Source organism: Lycium barbarum, chromosome 12 (genome assembly GCF_019175385.1).
Source record: "Lycium barbarum isolate Lr01 chromosome 12, ASM1917538v2, whole genome shotgun sequence".
Classification (NCBI taxonomy): domain Eukaryota; kingdom Viridiplantae; phylum Streptophyta; class Magnoliopsida; order Solanales; family Solanaceae; genus Lycium; species Lycium barbarum.
This window is the reverse complement of record NC_083348.1, coordinates 105698074-105710798: the sequence shown is the minus strand read 5'-3', so window position 1 is coordinate 105710798 and position 12725 is coordinate 105698074. Positions and strand designations below refer to the sequence as shown.

At 35.8% G+C, this 12725-nt stretch overlaps 2 protein-coding genes across 4 annotated transcripts; one reads left to right on the top strand and one right to left on the bottom strand.

Moving 5' to 3' along the window:
• The first annotated feature begins 5107 nt into the window (after window positions 1–5107).
• Window positions 5108–8397, top strand: LOC132621355 (B2 protein-like). Of its 3 annotated transcripts, none has more exons than XM_060335585.1 (6): window positions 5108–5264; window positions 5980–6548; window positions 6932–7032; window positions 7584–7667; window positions 7751–7861; window positions 7953–8397. In XM_060335585.1, the coding sequence occupies exons 2-6, from the start codon at window positions 5990–5992 to the stop codon at window positions 7992–7994; spliced, it is 897 nt and encodes a 298-aa protein (XP_060191568.1). In that variant the 5' UTR covers window positions 5108–5264; window positions 5980–5989; the 3' UTR covers window positions 7995–8397. The 3 variants fall into 3 exon arrangements, with proteins under 3 accessions (XP_060191568.1, XP_060191570.1, XP_060191569.1); XM_060335587.1 differs by having other exon boundaries at window positions 5149–5264; window positions 5960–6548; XM_060335586.1 differs by lacking the exon at window positions 5108–5264 and adding an exon at window positions 5277–5406.
• Window positions 8398–8715: 318 nt separating this feature from the next.
• On the bottom strand, window positions 8716–12117 carry LOC132621354 (pentatricopeptide repeat-containing protein At5g56310-like). The gene has a single exon (XM_060335584.1). The coding sequence runs from the start codon at window positions 11079–11081 to the stop codon at window positions 9666–9668; it is 1416 nt and encodes a 471-aa protein (XP_060191567.1). The 5' UTR covers window positions 11082–12117; the 3' UTR covers window positions 8716–9665.
• Window positions 12118–12725: the final 608 nt, after the last annotated feature.

Sequence of the window (12725 nt, the reverse complement as noted above, 5' to 3'; positions counted from 1 at the left end):
CGTGGAGGCGTGATGGAGGTAGTGGAGGTGTCAGAGGTATGGGTGTGAGGGTGAAGTGGGGCGGTGGAATCGAAGAGAAGGGGAGGCGGAGAAGACGATGGAGTGCGGCGGAGGAGGGAAAGAGGCGATGGGGAGAGAGAGAAGAAAAGAAGAGATGAGAGTGAGAGGAAGAGGCGGCGATGATGAAAAGAAAAGAGGAGAGGGAACCCTACCCGTTTTCATTTAATTAAGAAACGGGTCGGGTCCATTTTTGGACTGGGTTAATTCTTTTTAGACCGGGTATTAAGAGAATAGGCTAATAAATTAAAACACGAATTATTCTAAAAATTGAGATAAGGGGTGTGGACTAGTCCAAAAAAATATTAGAGATTAATCGGACTTTGATTTGGGGTCCGGTAAGTCAAATCACGGACTGAGTGCAAGAAATAGTTTGACTTCTAAATTTGAATAAGAGACCCATTTTAATTAATGAACATACCGAGGGTGACAAAATATTACTTAATACCAAAAAATATGTGATTACTAGACTCGGGTAATAAAATCATATGGTGTTATAATAGCCGTGTAATAATATATGTTACTTTTCTTTGAAAATCCGCACTAAATAAATACTATTATTTATTTATGCAAAGATAAATGCGTAAGCTGGTAAAATGCCGAAATGATAAGAATTGTGAATTATAATAATATTAATAAATAATAATAATAATAATAATAATGATAATAATAATAATAATAATAATAATAATAATAATAATAATAATTATAATAGAATAATAAAATGTCGGTATTGATAAGAGGCTAATAATTATAGTAACCAGAATGTACTTTTTTTAATTTTTTTTTTCAAAATATTAGAAGCTTAAAAATAGGTATTTTGGCAGAGAGACGGGACAAAACTGGGTGTCAACAACTATAATCAGCATGCTTAACGACCAACTAAGCTAGCACATCTGACCCTATTAAAGCAAATTAAACCTCGCATGGTATAACTCTTATATCTAGCACAAAACTGGACGAGTAAACATAGTGAAGACAAACTAACGACAAATAACCAAATGAAACAGCACGCTACATCGTAGAAACATTTAAGTATATCCTAATGACAATTAGACTAAATAGCAAACTAAGCATGTAAACACACTACATATAAACTGAAAAATGAGGAAAAATGAATGAAGTTCACCTTTTTTGGAGGCAGCGAAGTGAGTACGGAGGTCTTTGATCTACCTCGAACTACTTTAAGATTGATGTTGCGAGATTCGAATTCGCGACATACTTAAATTCACAGCAACAACCAGGCAAACAAAGTATAAATTGAGATCTAGTATTTCGACCCGACTAAATGAAATTGTGATTTTTGCTAAAGAGGCTGATTTTACGGAGACTTTGAGGCGGCTAATGAACTAGCATCAATGGGGATTTTTACTGAAAATAAACTCGTTCCTCTTTAAGGGGGTTTTTTCGGGTTTTAAATCCGTCGATCTTGGGATCCTCCCCCCTCCCCTTTTAACAGAACCATTCGCCCCAAATTTATAGGGCTTCCTTTGGTTTAAGAAAATAGAGGAGCTTATGATAGAGATGAAGGAGTGGGGGACAAGCGTGGGGGAACAGCGTGTGGTGCGGTGGAGGTGGCAGTGAGATAGTGGAGGTGTCGGGTATAACGTGGTCAAGTTGAGTGGAGCAGAGGAAATGGGATGTCAGAAACGTAGTGGAGGTACAGGTGAGATCACGTGGGGGGAAGAGGGTTGCGGCGCTAGGATTTTGGAGAGGAGGAAGAGACGAGCGGAAAAGGGCAAAAGGGGGAAGGGATGGAGAGGTGCGGCGGGTGTGGAAGAGGGAAAAAATGAAGGAGGAAAGGGGAAGAGAGGCGGAGAAGTGGAAAAGGGGAATGAAGGAGAAGACGAAGAAGGAGACGGGAAAGGTGGGGTGCGGCGGAGAGGAGGATGAAAGGGAATAAGGGAAACCCTTTTCCCTTATTTTGAACAAAAAATGGATCGGGCCTGGTCCATTTGTGGACTGGGTCAATTTTTAGACCGGGTATTAAAAGAATAGGCTAATAAATTAAAACACGGATTATTCCAAAAATTGAGATAAGGGATATGGACTAGTCGAAAAAATATCAGGAGTCAATCGGCTTTGATTTGGAGTCCGGTAAGTCAAAATGCGGACCGAGTGCAAGAAATAGTTCGTCTTCGAAATTTGAATAAAAGACCCATTTTGATTAACGATGTACTAAAGGTGCCAGAATATCACCTGGTACGAAAAAATGTGTAATTGTAAAAAGACCCGGATAATAAAAATTTATGTTGTTGCAATGACCGTGTAATAATGTTTCAACAATAAATAAAGCTATCATTTAAAGATGCACGAAAATAAAATGCGATGTGTATGCAGGGGTGGATAAAATGTCGAGAAACGCGAGTCTCAATAATATTAAATAACTGTAACGAATGACTAGTAGTAATAATACCGCTAATAATAGTAATACTAATAATTAAACAACAATGATAATGATAAATGATTACGGTAATACTGATAATGCTGATGATAACGATGATAAGAATAATAATAGATATAATAATAATAGTAGATAACAAATATTGACAGTTAATAACAAAAATAACAATAGGAATAATGATAATAATTAATAATAATAATACTAACAATAATAATAATAATAATAATAATAATAATGATAATGACGATAACGATAATAAATAACAATTGTTGATAAAATCAATGATAATAATTAATAATAAAAAATAACGATGGTAATGATGAATAATAATTAATAACAAAAATAACGCTGATAATAGTGATTAGTAATTAACAATAATAATAATAATAATGATAATGGAAATAACGAGAATAATAATTAATGACAATTAGTAATAATGGTAATTTAAGAATAATAATAATAGTCGTTAATAATAATAATAATAATGATGATGATAATAATAGTTGTAACAGAATAATGAAACGCCGTCATTGATAGGGACTAACAATTATAGTAAACATAATATATATTATTATTTATTTATTTATTTATTTATTTTTATTTTTATTTTTATTTTTATTTATTTTTTAAATATTAGAAGCGCCAATATGTATTTCGGAGGAGAGGCGGGACAAAATTGGGTGTCAACATACCTAAAATTTCTCCTTTCCGCCTTCATGAATTGAATCAAAGTATGCATCACCTGATAAATGAGTTTTGTGATTGACACCTTCCCTTCATGTCTCATAGTGTTTCTCCTCTTCCAGAGTTCCCAAATAATAATAGCAGGGACAACTTGGTTGATGCATTTGACATGTAGTCTACTAGGCATATCCCACCATCTGTTAATTATTTGGGTAACTTGCAAATTCTCAGTATTTATTCCCACTGGTCCACAAAAATACTTCCAGATGGCTTGAGCTGTTGGTGAGCATAAAAAGACATGGGAGGTATCTTCCACTTCTGGATGTTGACAACAATAACATCTGGAAGGGAATTGGTGTCCCCATTTCTTCAACTTATCATCCAGTGGTAGCTTGAACTTCCAAAATCTCCACATAAAAAAAGATATCTTTATTGGTAGTCCTTTGATCCACATCTGCTTATACAAATTACAAGGGTCTTTTCTTTGTCTGAGCAATTGAAATGCAGACCCAACTGTGAATTTCCCCCTCGAATCTAATTTCCAGAAAGCCTTATCTGCTTGGCCATTTTCATTTGGTGGATTAATGTGCTGCACAATATGGTCTGCTAGATCCTCAGGAAGGATTTTTCTTAGCAACTGTTCATCCCATTGCCCCACTTCTGCAATTTCTTTTACAAGGATGATTGTGGGATCACACTCAAAATCTGGTGGAGTAATATGGTATAGGGCTCCCAGTCCTGTCCAATTATCAAACCAAAAATAAGAATTACCTTGTTGAAGCTTCCACCATATCTCATGTTCTATCTCATCTCGGTATTTAATCATCTTCTTCCACACATAAGTACCTGTTCCGCTAGGGGCTATCACAGCATGAAACTTCTTTAAGTACTTATTACTCATGAAAGTTCTCCATAAGGATTGTTTGGTTCTCATGTTCCACCACAGTTTAGCAAAGAGGGCTTTAGATATATCTTGTAGGCTTCTAAACCCCATGCCACCCTCTTCTTGTGGGTGACATAAGGTTGTCCAAGTTTCCCAGTGCTTACTTGAATTTCCCACAGAGTTGCTCCAAAAGAACTTAGCAAACAATCTATGAATCTGAGCAAGTATAACACTAGGAGGGTCACAAGCGGATATTAGGTGTATAGGCATGCTCTGTAAAACATGTTTAATCAGTGTTGTCCTTCCTCCAATAGATAACAGCTTACCAGTCCATGAGCTCAGTCTATTCTGAATCTTTTCTATTATCTCCTTGTAATGAATGTTCCTTCTTCTCCCATAGTAGATTGGTACACCGAAATATGTGAATGGAAAATCCTTTTTAGGAATCTGGGTGACAGAAAATACCAGGTCCTTAATGTTATGAGATGTCAAATGATGCATATAAACAACACTTTTCTGCTTGTTAATCTTCTGACCACTCACCTTCTTATAATTACTCAAAGTCTTCATCACTAATCTCATAGACTGTTCATTAGCAGAGGTGAAAATGATAGTATCATCTGCATATGCCAAATGATTGACATATGGACTCCATTTTGGCATCTCATATTCCTTGTACTCATCCTCGGTATGCAGTGCATTGAGAGCCCTAGACAAACATTCTGGAGCCAACAGAGGGAGTATTAATTAAGCAGAACAAGGGAAAATTCAAAAGCAAATCTTGTAAACTTAGATCTTGGTACTCACATAAAGTATAAGATAAGTTCAAAGATACCCGTAGGAAGGATTGTGATGAAGTAATAGCACTATTTCATTCTTAATTAATAATCTCAGATTTAAATGCTAAAATATGTAAATTTAAATTTGATTGCATAAGATCCAGTCACTCGACCGACAGCACTAAATTTCACCGCATGTCACGCGTGACTAAATACACCGAGCCGACTGGTCAATGGTCATCCATTAGGAATTTGAAACGGACATCCCGGTTACACTTTTATATTAGAGGCACTCCATGGTAAGTACAGTATTATTTTGAAAATATCATGGCAGTAACGTGATTAGGTTAAAAGGTGAGGGCATCTTAGCTAAAATTGGATATATAAATATCCAAAAATCTGTACTAACCTTGTCCTCCGTCGCATCTTACGGGTCTTCGCAGCCAAAGTGATAAAGGTGAATAATTTATTTATTTATTTATTTTTAGGTTTTTGAGTTTTTTCACTCTCACTCTTTGTATAGTTGTATTTATACTTACCTTTGAATCCCAAAATATAGGGTTTGTGTGATCTGCTTGTTACGCCCTCAATTTTTTGTAGTAAGCTTTAATTTCGGCCTTATGTATTGCTGTGTTTTCACTAAATCTCTGATTCAACGTATCAATTTTAAATGTCTTTGAAGTTCTTTTATATGTTTATATCCATTTTGTTTCCTTGATCTCTTCTTTTACTTTGTGAAGTTAGTAACTTTATCGGAAATTTTATTGAATGAAGATGAGTTATTCATGTTCAACTTAGATTAAAAATACTGCTAACTATTTATATAATCAAGGCATAAACTTTTCTCTTTTGCGCAGATTATTAACACCACATACTTATACGTTTTCCAAGTTTTTTGTTTATGCGAACAAACCATATTTTTCTCTAGGTTTCCTTTTTCTACGAGTTAGGTGATTTAATTACCTCGATGTTGATTCTTGAGCTATTTGCTGATCTCTATCAAGTTCAAATATTGCTACTTGTTTATTTGCTTTGTCTCTTCCTTTCTATCATATGTTCGTATAGATTGAATTGCTATGGTTGAGTCACTTATAGTAGGTCTGATCTTATTTATGCTTCTTTGGAAAAATGTGTTTTACGGCAAATCTCAAGGCATATGCTTCTGTAATCAGATACTGCAACATGGAGAATATGAACAGCTACTGGCAATTTGGAGATGAGCTTCGAGGACAATCAAAAGTCTCAGAGGATCATAAATGGTCAACAGCTGCTCTAAAATTGGCTGAGCAGATGAACTACAAGGGTGAACGGAGGAATAACCTTGACCTTTCAAAGAGCTCGGCTGAAATTAGGCCCAGGGGTAATCCTATGTTTCAGGAAGATAACAAGTGGGAAAGCCTTAACTTCAACATGTTAAATTTGGATAACAAGATGACTGAAAATATGAGCAAGAATCGCATTATGGATAGCATGTACAATGCAAATCCAGTTTATCTTAAACCCAATTTTAACAGCTTGGGGAATACATCTTTAAGCAAGTTCAACGCTAGCAACTATACCAAGGAACATGGCAAGAATAACAATAACAACACTGAGAGCACCAACGGAAATAACTCTGTTGACAAAAGGTTTAAGACTCTGCCTGCCGCTGAGACACTGCCGAAGAATGAGGTTCTTGGTGGATATATATTTGTTTGTAACAATGACACACATCAGGAAGACTTAAAGCGCCTGTTGTTCGGTAATTACCTTTTCCCTATCATGTTAAGCATTGTAGATCCAAGTGTACCATAGAGTTTGGTATTCAATAGCCTGGAATTTTATGTCTTGTTACTAGTGGGACAAAATGCATGTTGAACCTGCTTAGTTCACAACCAGTGATTTTACACTTTTTATTGAAGAAGCTAAAAAGCAACTAGCCAACAATTGAAGAAAATGAATTCCAATTTTGTTACTAGCTCTAAGTTGACTCTTCTTCAGAATTGCTATCACCTATCCTCAACTCCAATCACAACTTAGCCAAGAACCAACAAAAGTTAAAATCATTGATAAAGAGATAATGACTAGGAAGTAATTTCTTCCCATTGTTATCACCTCTTCTCAACTCCAATCATTCCTTTGCAGGCCTTCCTCCTAGATACAGAGATTCCGTGAGGGCAATAACACCAGGGTTACCATTGTTCCTATATAATTACACTACTCACCAGTTGCATGGTATCTTCGAGGTTAGTTGCAGTAACTATTGGCTATACTTGAGCTCAAAATGGCGCAATAAATCAAGTGTTTTATATTTTTGTAACTAAAGAGTAATTGACATCAAATATCATATTGGATGCTGCATGGCATACAGATTCACATTCTTGCATGCATACTTGCAGTGTGAAGCATAAGATTAATAGTCATATAAAGAATAGCTGTTTGTTCTCTTATCACTTTTTGTTAGTACTGTGGTTAGAAAATTTCCTTACCTAGTGTTAAGTCTGAAGCCTTGATGTGCTCTATAGTTTATCGGGAACTTTATGATTTTACTGCTTTTTCCTGAGAATTAACTTGCTGGCCTCTTATTTCTAGCCAAAAATGATTTCTGATTACTATATGTTGTTAAATATGAGCACCACGAGCTTCACTTTTAGAATAGCTTCAGTGGAAGGCCTTCTTACTTCTCCGATTGATTCATGAATGAGCATAGATATTAGAGAAAAAAATGGATTCAATCCAATAAAATCTCCAGCATTCGCCATGACCTTCTTTTGAACTATTTGAACTATCTGGGCAGGCATCGAGTTTTGGAGCTTCCAACATTGATCCAACTGCGTGGGAGGATAAAAAGTGCAAAGGAGAGTCAAGGTTCCCTGCTCAGGTAAGGTTATGAATTACAGTTCATTTTCTATTGAGGCTTTTGAAGGATTTGTATTGAATTTTTTAGTTTCACCTACTATTTAGGTGAGGATCCGTGTCCGGAAAGTCTGTAAGCCGTTGGAGGAAGATGCTTTTAGACCAGTTTTACATCATTATGATGGCCCCAAGTTCCGCCTGGAGCTCTCTGTGCCTGAGGTAAGATGAGATTCTATTCATGTATAAGTTCCATGGACCTGTTATGGGCGGACCACATGTTTTTAACCCCCAAACCTTATCGGTTTTGCAGACTTTGGACTTAATGGATCTCTGTGAAAAAGCTGGTGTTTAGGTGCTATGTGCACGTGCTGGCGTCCTGTACTAATAAGCATAAAGGAATTGTAGGCTATGTGAATGTTATAGTTTTGTGGTGCATGTCAGCAGTGTGCTGTCCGTAGATTTCTCATAGCGCAAGCTTTGGTGGGCAGGTCTGGTTAATAGTTTGTGACTTTAGGATTGTCTTGTGTAAGCCAAATAAGTGCAATGCTTATCTCTGATGATATTTGCAGCCTAGCTTCACAAATTTAGCTATGTAATCTTACAGTGAACTTGAGATAAGTAAGCTGATTATGTAATGGGTCAAGATCGGATGTGTTCCTGTATCTGCAGAGGAACTCTGCTTCATCCGATTTGTACCACGCGAATTCCTAATATTTATTTGCTTTTAAGGAATGCCAGTGTGTATCCGCCGCTAAGGAATTTGGTGTGGCTTTGTCATAAAAATATCTGGTTGATGGTGAAAGAGTATCCAGCAACAAGTTTTTGCAGAAACTGTGTGGCTATCTTGGCTCATTATGGAACAGTGATACAGTAATGTGTCTCCAACCTTGGCTAGGAGTGCCCAGGACTGGTAATGGTCCTTCAGCTGCTCATATACGGTATGAAGAGCAGTTGTGGGACCATTAACTGTCCAGACATGAAAAGCAGTTCTTTACCTTTAACTGTCCAGCCACGTTTGTCGTTATATTAGTATTGCTAATATATATTATGTGCGAGATAACAATCTAGGTATATTTACCAAAATAATTATGTCAATTTTTACTTTCAGAGTAATGGGTACTAATAGATCTTTGGAAAAACGTTCATCAGTTATAATCACAGATCTGACTGGGATCTTTCTAGAGTTCCCAGATTCTCATCATACCTATGTTCAAGAGAACTAAACACTATCTGGAGCTTTAAAAAGAGCTCAACAATATGAAGAGCTGGGGAACTGATGTAAAATTAATGTTGCCACACCACTTAAAATAAACATTAATTCACTTGGTTCCTTGACGCAGCGGCATAGCTTGTTTGTCCCTGCAATGATGCTTGTATCCAGGAGCAGAAAGCTGGAGTGCACCTTGAAATTCCGACCCAGGTATGGTTCTCTTTTCAATCAAGTGAAATTTAAGCTGTTGTGGACACTCTCTGTTCCTTGATCTTCAAAAAATCTCATCTTTCTCAGACTAGCTTGTCAATGCCTTGTACTCAAATAGCTGTTAGCAGTATTACCTCACCCTTCCAGAAGCACTTTCGGAAAAAGATATAAATAGGAAAAAAAGAGGTCCATTTAAGATCAAAAGACACCACCTTGAACATCATTGATATCAATCATCCTCCAGGATTTCAGACAGAATCTTGCAGCATAAAAAGTATTCCTGGGAGAGGTAATACTGCCTGAGGACTGTCAAAGATAGTCTGCTGGTGTTGTCATGTCACCTCTAGTACTTCCAGCAAGCCCATTCAACAAAGATTGGGAAAAAAAGAAAGAAGGTTCATGTTTCAGGTGCGACTTGCTTTGATGTTCACTTTTGTCCACCTAAAGAAACAAGTCCGATGGATTTATTTCTCAAAAATGAGATTGCATTCACGTCTCGAAATGCAATTGTCATGAAATTTGAAAGTGTGATCTCGTTAAAAGAAATTAAAATCTTCCTCGTGATCGTTGATGACAAAGATTTTACAAATAATGATAGCAAAGTCATGTAGCATTGACAAGGCTCCAACCAGGCGTTTTCTTTAAGCTTCCTTGCTTCATCTGCTTCCTTAATTTTACCACATCCTCCCATCTTCCAGCCTCTGCATACATATTAGATAAGACAACATAAACTCCATGACTATTTGGATTCAAAAGCAGAATTTCTTTCACAACTCGTTCTGCAATATCTATGTCTCCATGGCTCTGACATGCATTTAATAAAGATCCCCAGATAACCACGTCAGCCTTCCAAATCATTCCTCTTATGATCTCCTCAGCTTCTATCAGTTTCCCATTACGCCCAAGAATGTCAACCATGCATCCATAATGCTCAATCTTAGGCTCTATACCGTACAACTCTTCCATGGAGTGAAATATTTCTTCCCCATAATCAAACAATCCAGCATGGCAGCATGCTGATAGAACCCCAACCAATGTAATGTCATTTGGCTTCACTTTTTCTTGTTCTAGCTTCTTAAAGAAGTTAATTGCTTCTTTTGCATGTCCATGAGCAGCTAACCCACAAATCATCGCGTTCCAAGTCGCGATGTTCCTTTCTCTCATACCACTAAAACACTTCTCTGCTTCGACTATAGCACCGTTCTTTGCATACATGTTCACCAACGCCGTGCCAAGAATCACTCCTAATTCTATCCCGTTTTCTTCCATATATACGCGAATCTGTTCTCCTAACTGCAAACTACCCGACTGGGCACAAGCTGACAACACCGAAGCCAATGTAGCTCCATTGGGCGCCATTCCATCCCCAACCATACGCTCAAACAACCAAATAGCGTCACTATATCTATCATTCTGAGCAAACCCACAAATCATCGTCGTCCAAATACTCAAATTTCTCTCAGGGATTTCATCAAACACCTTTCGTGCATCCTCTAACACACGACAAACAGTATACACCCTGATCAAACCATTACCAACATGCAAATCTGAATCCAACCCAAATCTAATAGCATGACAATGCACTTGTCTACTAACATAAACACACATTACATTCGAACAAGCTTTAAGTACAAAAGGGAATGTATGTTTACCAGGAGTAACACAAAGCCTTCGCATCTTTACATAAAGAAACAAAGCTTGTTGGGGATTTGAGTTACCAGCTTGAGCTCTAATGAGAGTGTTCCACATGAATGAATTGGGTTCATTGATACTGTCGAAAAGTCTTAAGGCATAAGAAAGACTGCCTGATTTTGAGAGAGCACAGAAGGATAGTAAGCGACTGGCGGCAAAATTGTCGTGGATACGGGCTGTGGTGATCATTTGGGCATGGATTTGTTTGAGTTGGTGAATTGAAGTGCATTGGTCGGCTAGGAGAGAAAGGTGTGGAGGAGAATGACGAGTATAGGTGATAGTAGAGAGGTGCCTGTAATGGAGACCCCGGAGCTTGAACATGTTCATTTTGGCGGAACCATATTACAAGAACCACCTTCTTGTCATAACAGCTACAGAGTATATAAAGTACTCTGTCTTAATCATAGATTATTAAGCATTTAATTTTACTCTATCCTCAACATCAGTTCCTTAATCCTTTGAAGTAAATTTGACAATTTTCGTAACTATACAAAAGGTATAAGGCATAAAAACACGCCTTTAACTGTAGTGAAATTACCACACCTGAATTATGCAGGGATCGTAGGACTCTCGTGTATTTTATTTATAAAATGTATTTTTTACCCCATTAAATAATAATCTGATTAAGAAAATAAGTTAAAATTGGGTATGTGCATGCACATGTCTATATGGTCTTATGTCATTATTTTATTTTATGCTCCAAGCTCGAAACCGGCCGGGCCTCTTTTATTTCTTAACCTTTTCGTCCTTTCACATTTATTCGACTAAAATCTCCTCATTTACTTTCTATTTTTCATTTTTTTTTATTAACTATATAGAAGAGCCGATTGGCTCAACTTTTTCGTCATCCGTTTCATTAAAAAAAAAATGTAGAAGTGTGGGCCCCATATGAAACACCAATCAATATTAAAAAAAAGTGTGAGTCTCATATTAAACACCAACCAATATTAAAAAAAAAAAAAAAAAAAAAAAGTGGAACCCACCATCTCCAAACTCACGGGAAAAAAGTGGATCCATATTAACAAAATCAAGCAATATTTAAAAAAAAAAGTGAATTCCATATTAAAAAAACAAACAATGTCAAAAAAAAAGTGCATCCCATATTAAAAAAATCAAACAATATTTATGTAATTTCCAAAGTATCTCATTGAATCAATAATGATGGATTCATTGTCATATGCATATCAACCCATTAGTGAGAGCAAATGAAATTATTGTACAACAACATACTTAAAATACTTATATATTAAAATAAGATAGAATTTAATTACTTTTTCATTTTTTCCTTACTCTAATAAATGTGAAAAGATATTAATGTCATAAAAGAAAAAACAATATTAAATGGAGATCAAATAATTAATAAGGTAAATTAGTGAAATTATAATTCTAATTGATGTTTCCTTAAAAAATCGTACAAAAGACATCATGACAAGTAAAATGAGTTAAACCAAAAATATTTACTAAAAATTAAAAAATACAAGTTCTTCAATTAAATAGAAAATCAAATTTCTACTTTGTTTCATTTTAAACATGTAAAATTAATATAATAATTTGAATTAGAATGATCCAAATCAAAATTTGATAAAAAATAGTAGGTATTGTTTAGGCCCAATCTACATACATTAACAATAGAATATTTTACACCTTTAAATTAATCGCATCAAAATTCAAAGTATCAACTGATGCTTAAATATTGCTATTGTTTTATCTCAGAGAGAGAAAAATAGTTTCATTTTAAATAAGTCTTCTCTTTTAAAAAGTATTAATAAATTTTTACCAACTTTGTATTCGTAGCAAACACTAATATAATAAAGTTTTGAATACGGAGCACAAACTACAATGCTATCCTTGTTAGTGTGTGGTATTAACAGGAATGTTCATCCTACTAACAGGATTTCTTTAGTTACCTAGTCCAGTTACACACATTCCACATGACTGATTGTGTAAACTTGATTATAAGGACAACATAAG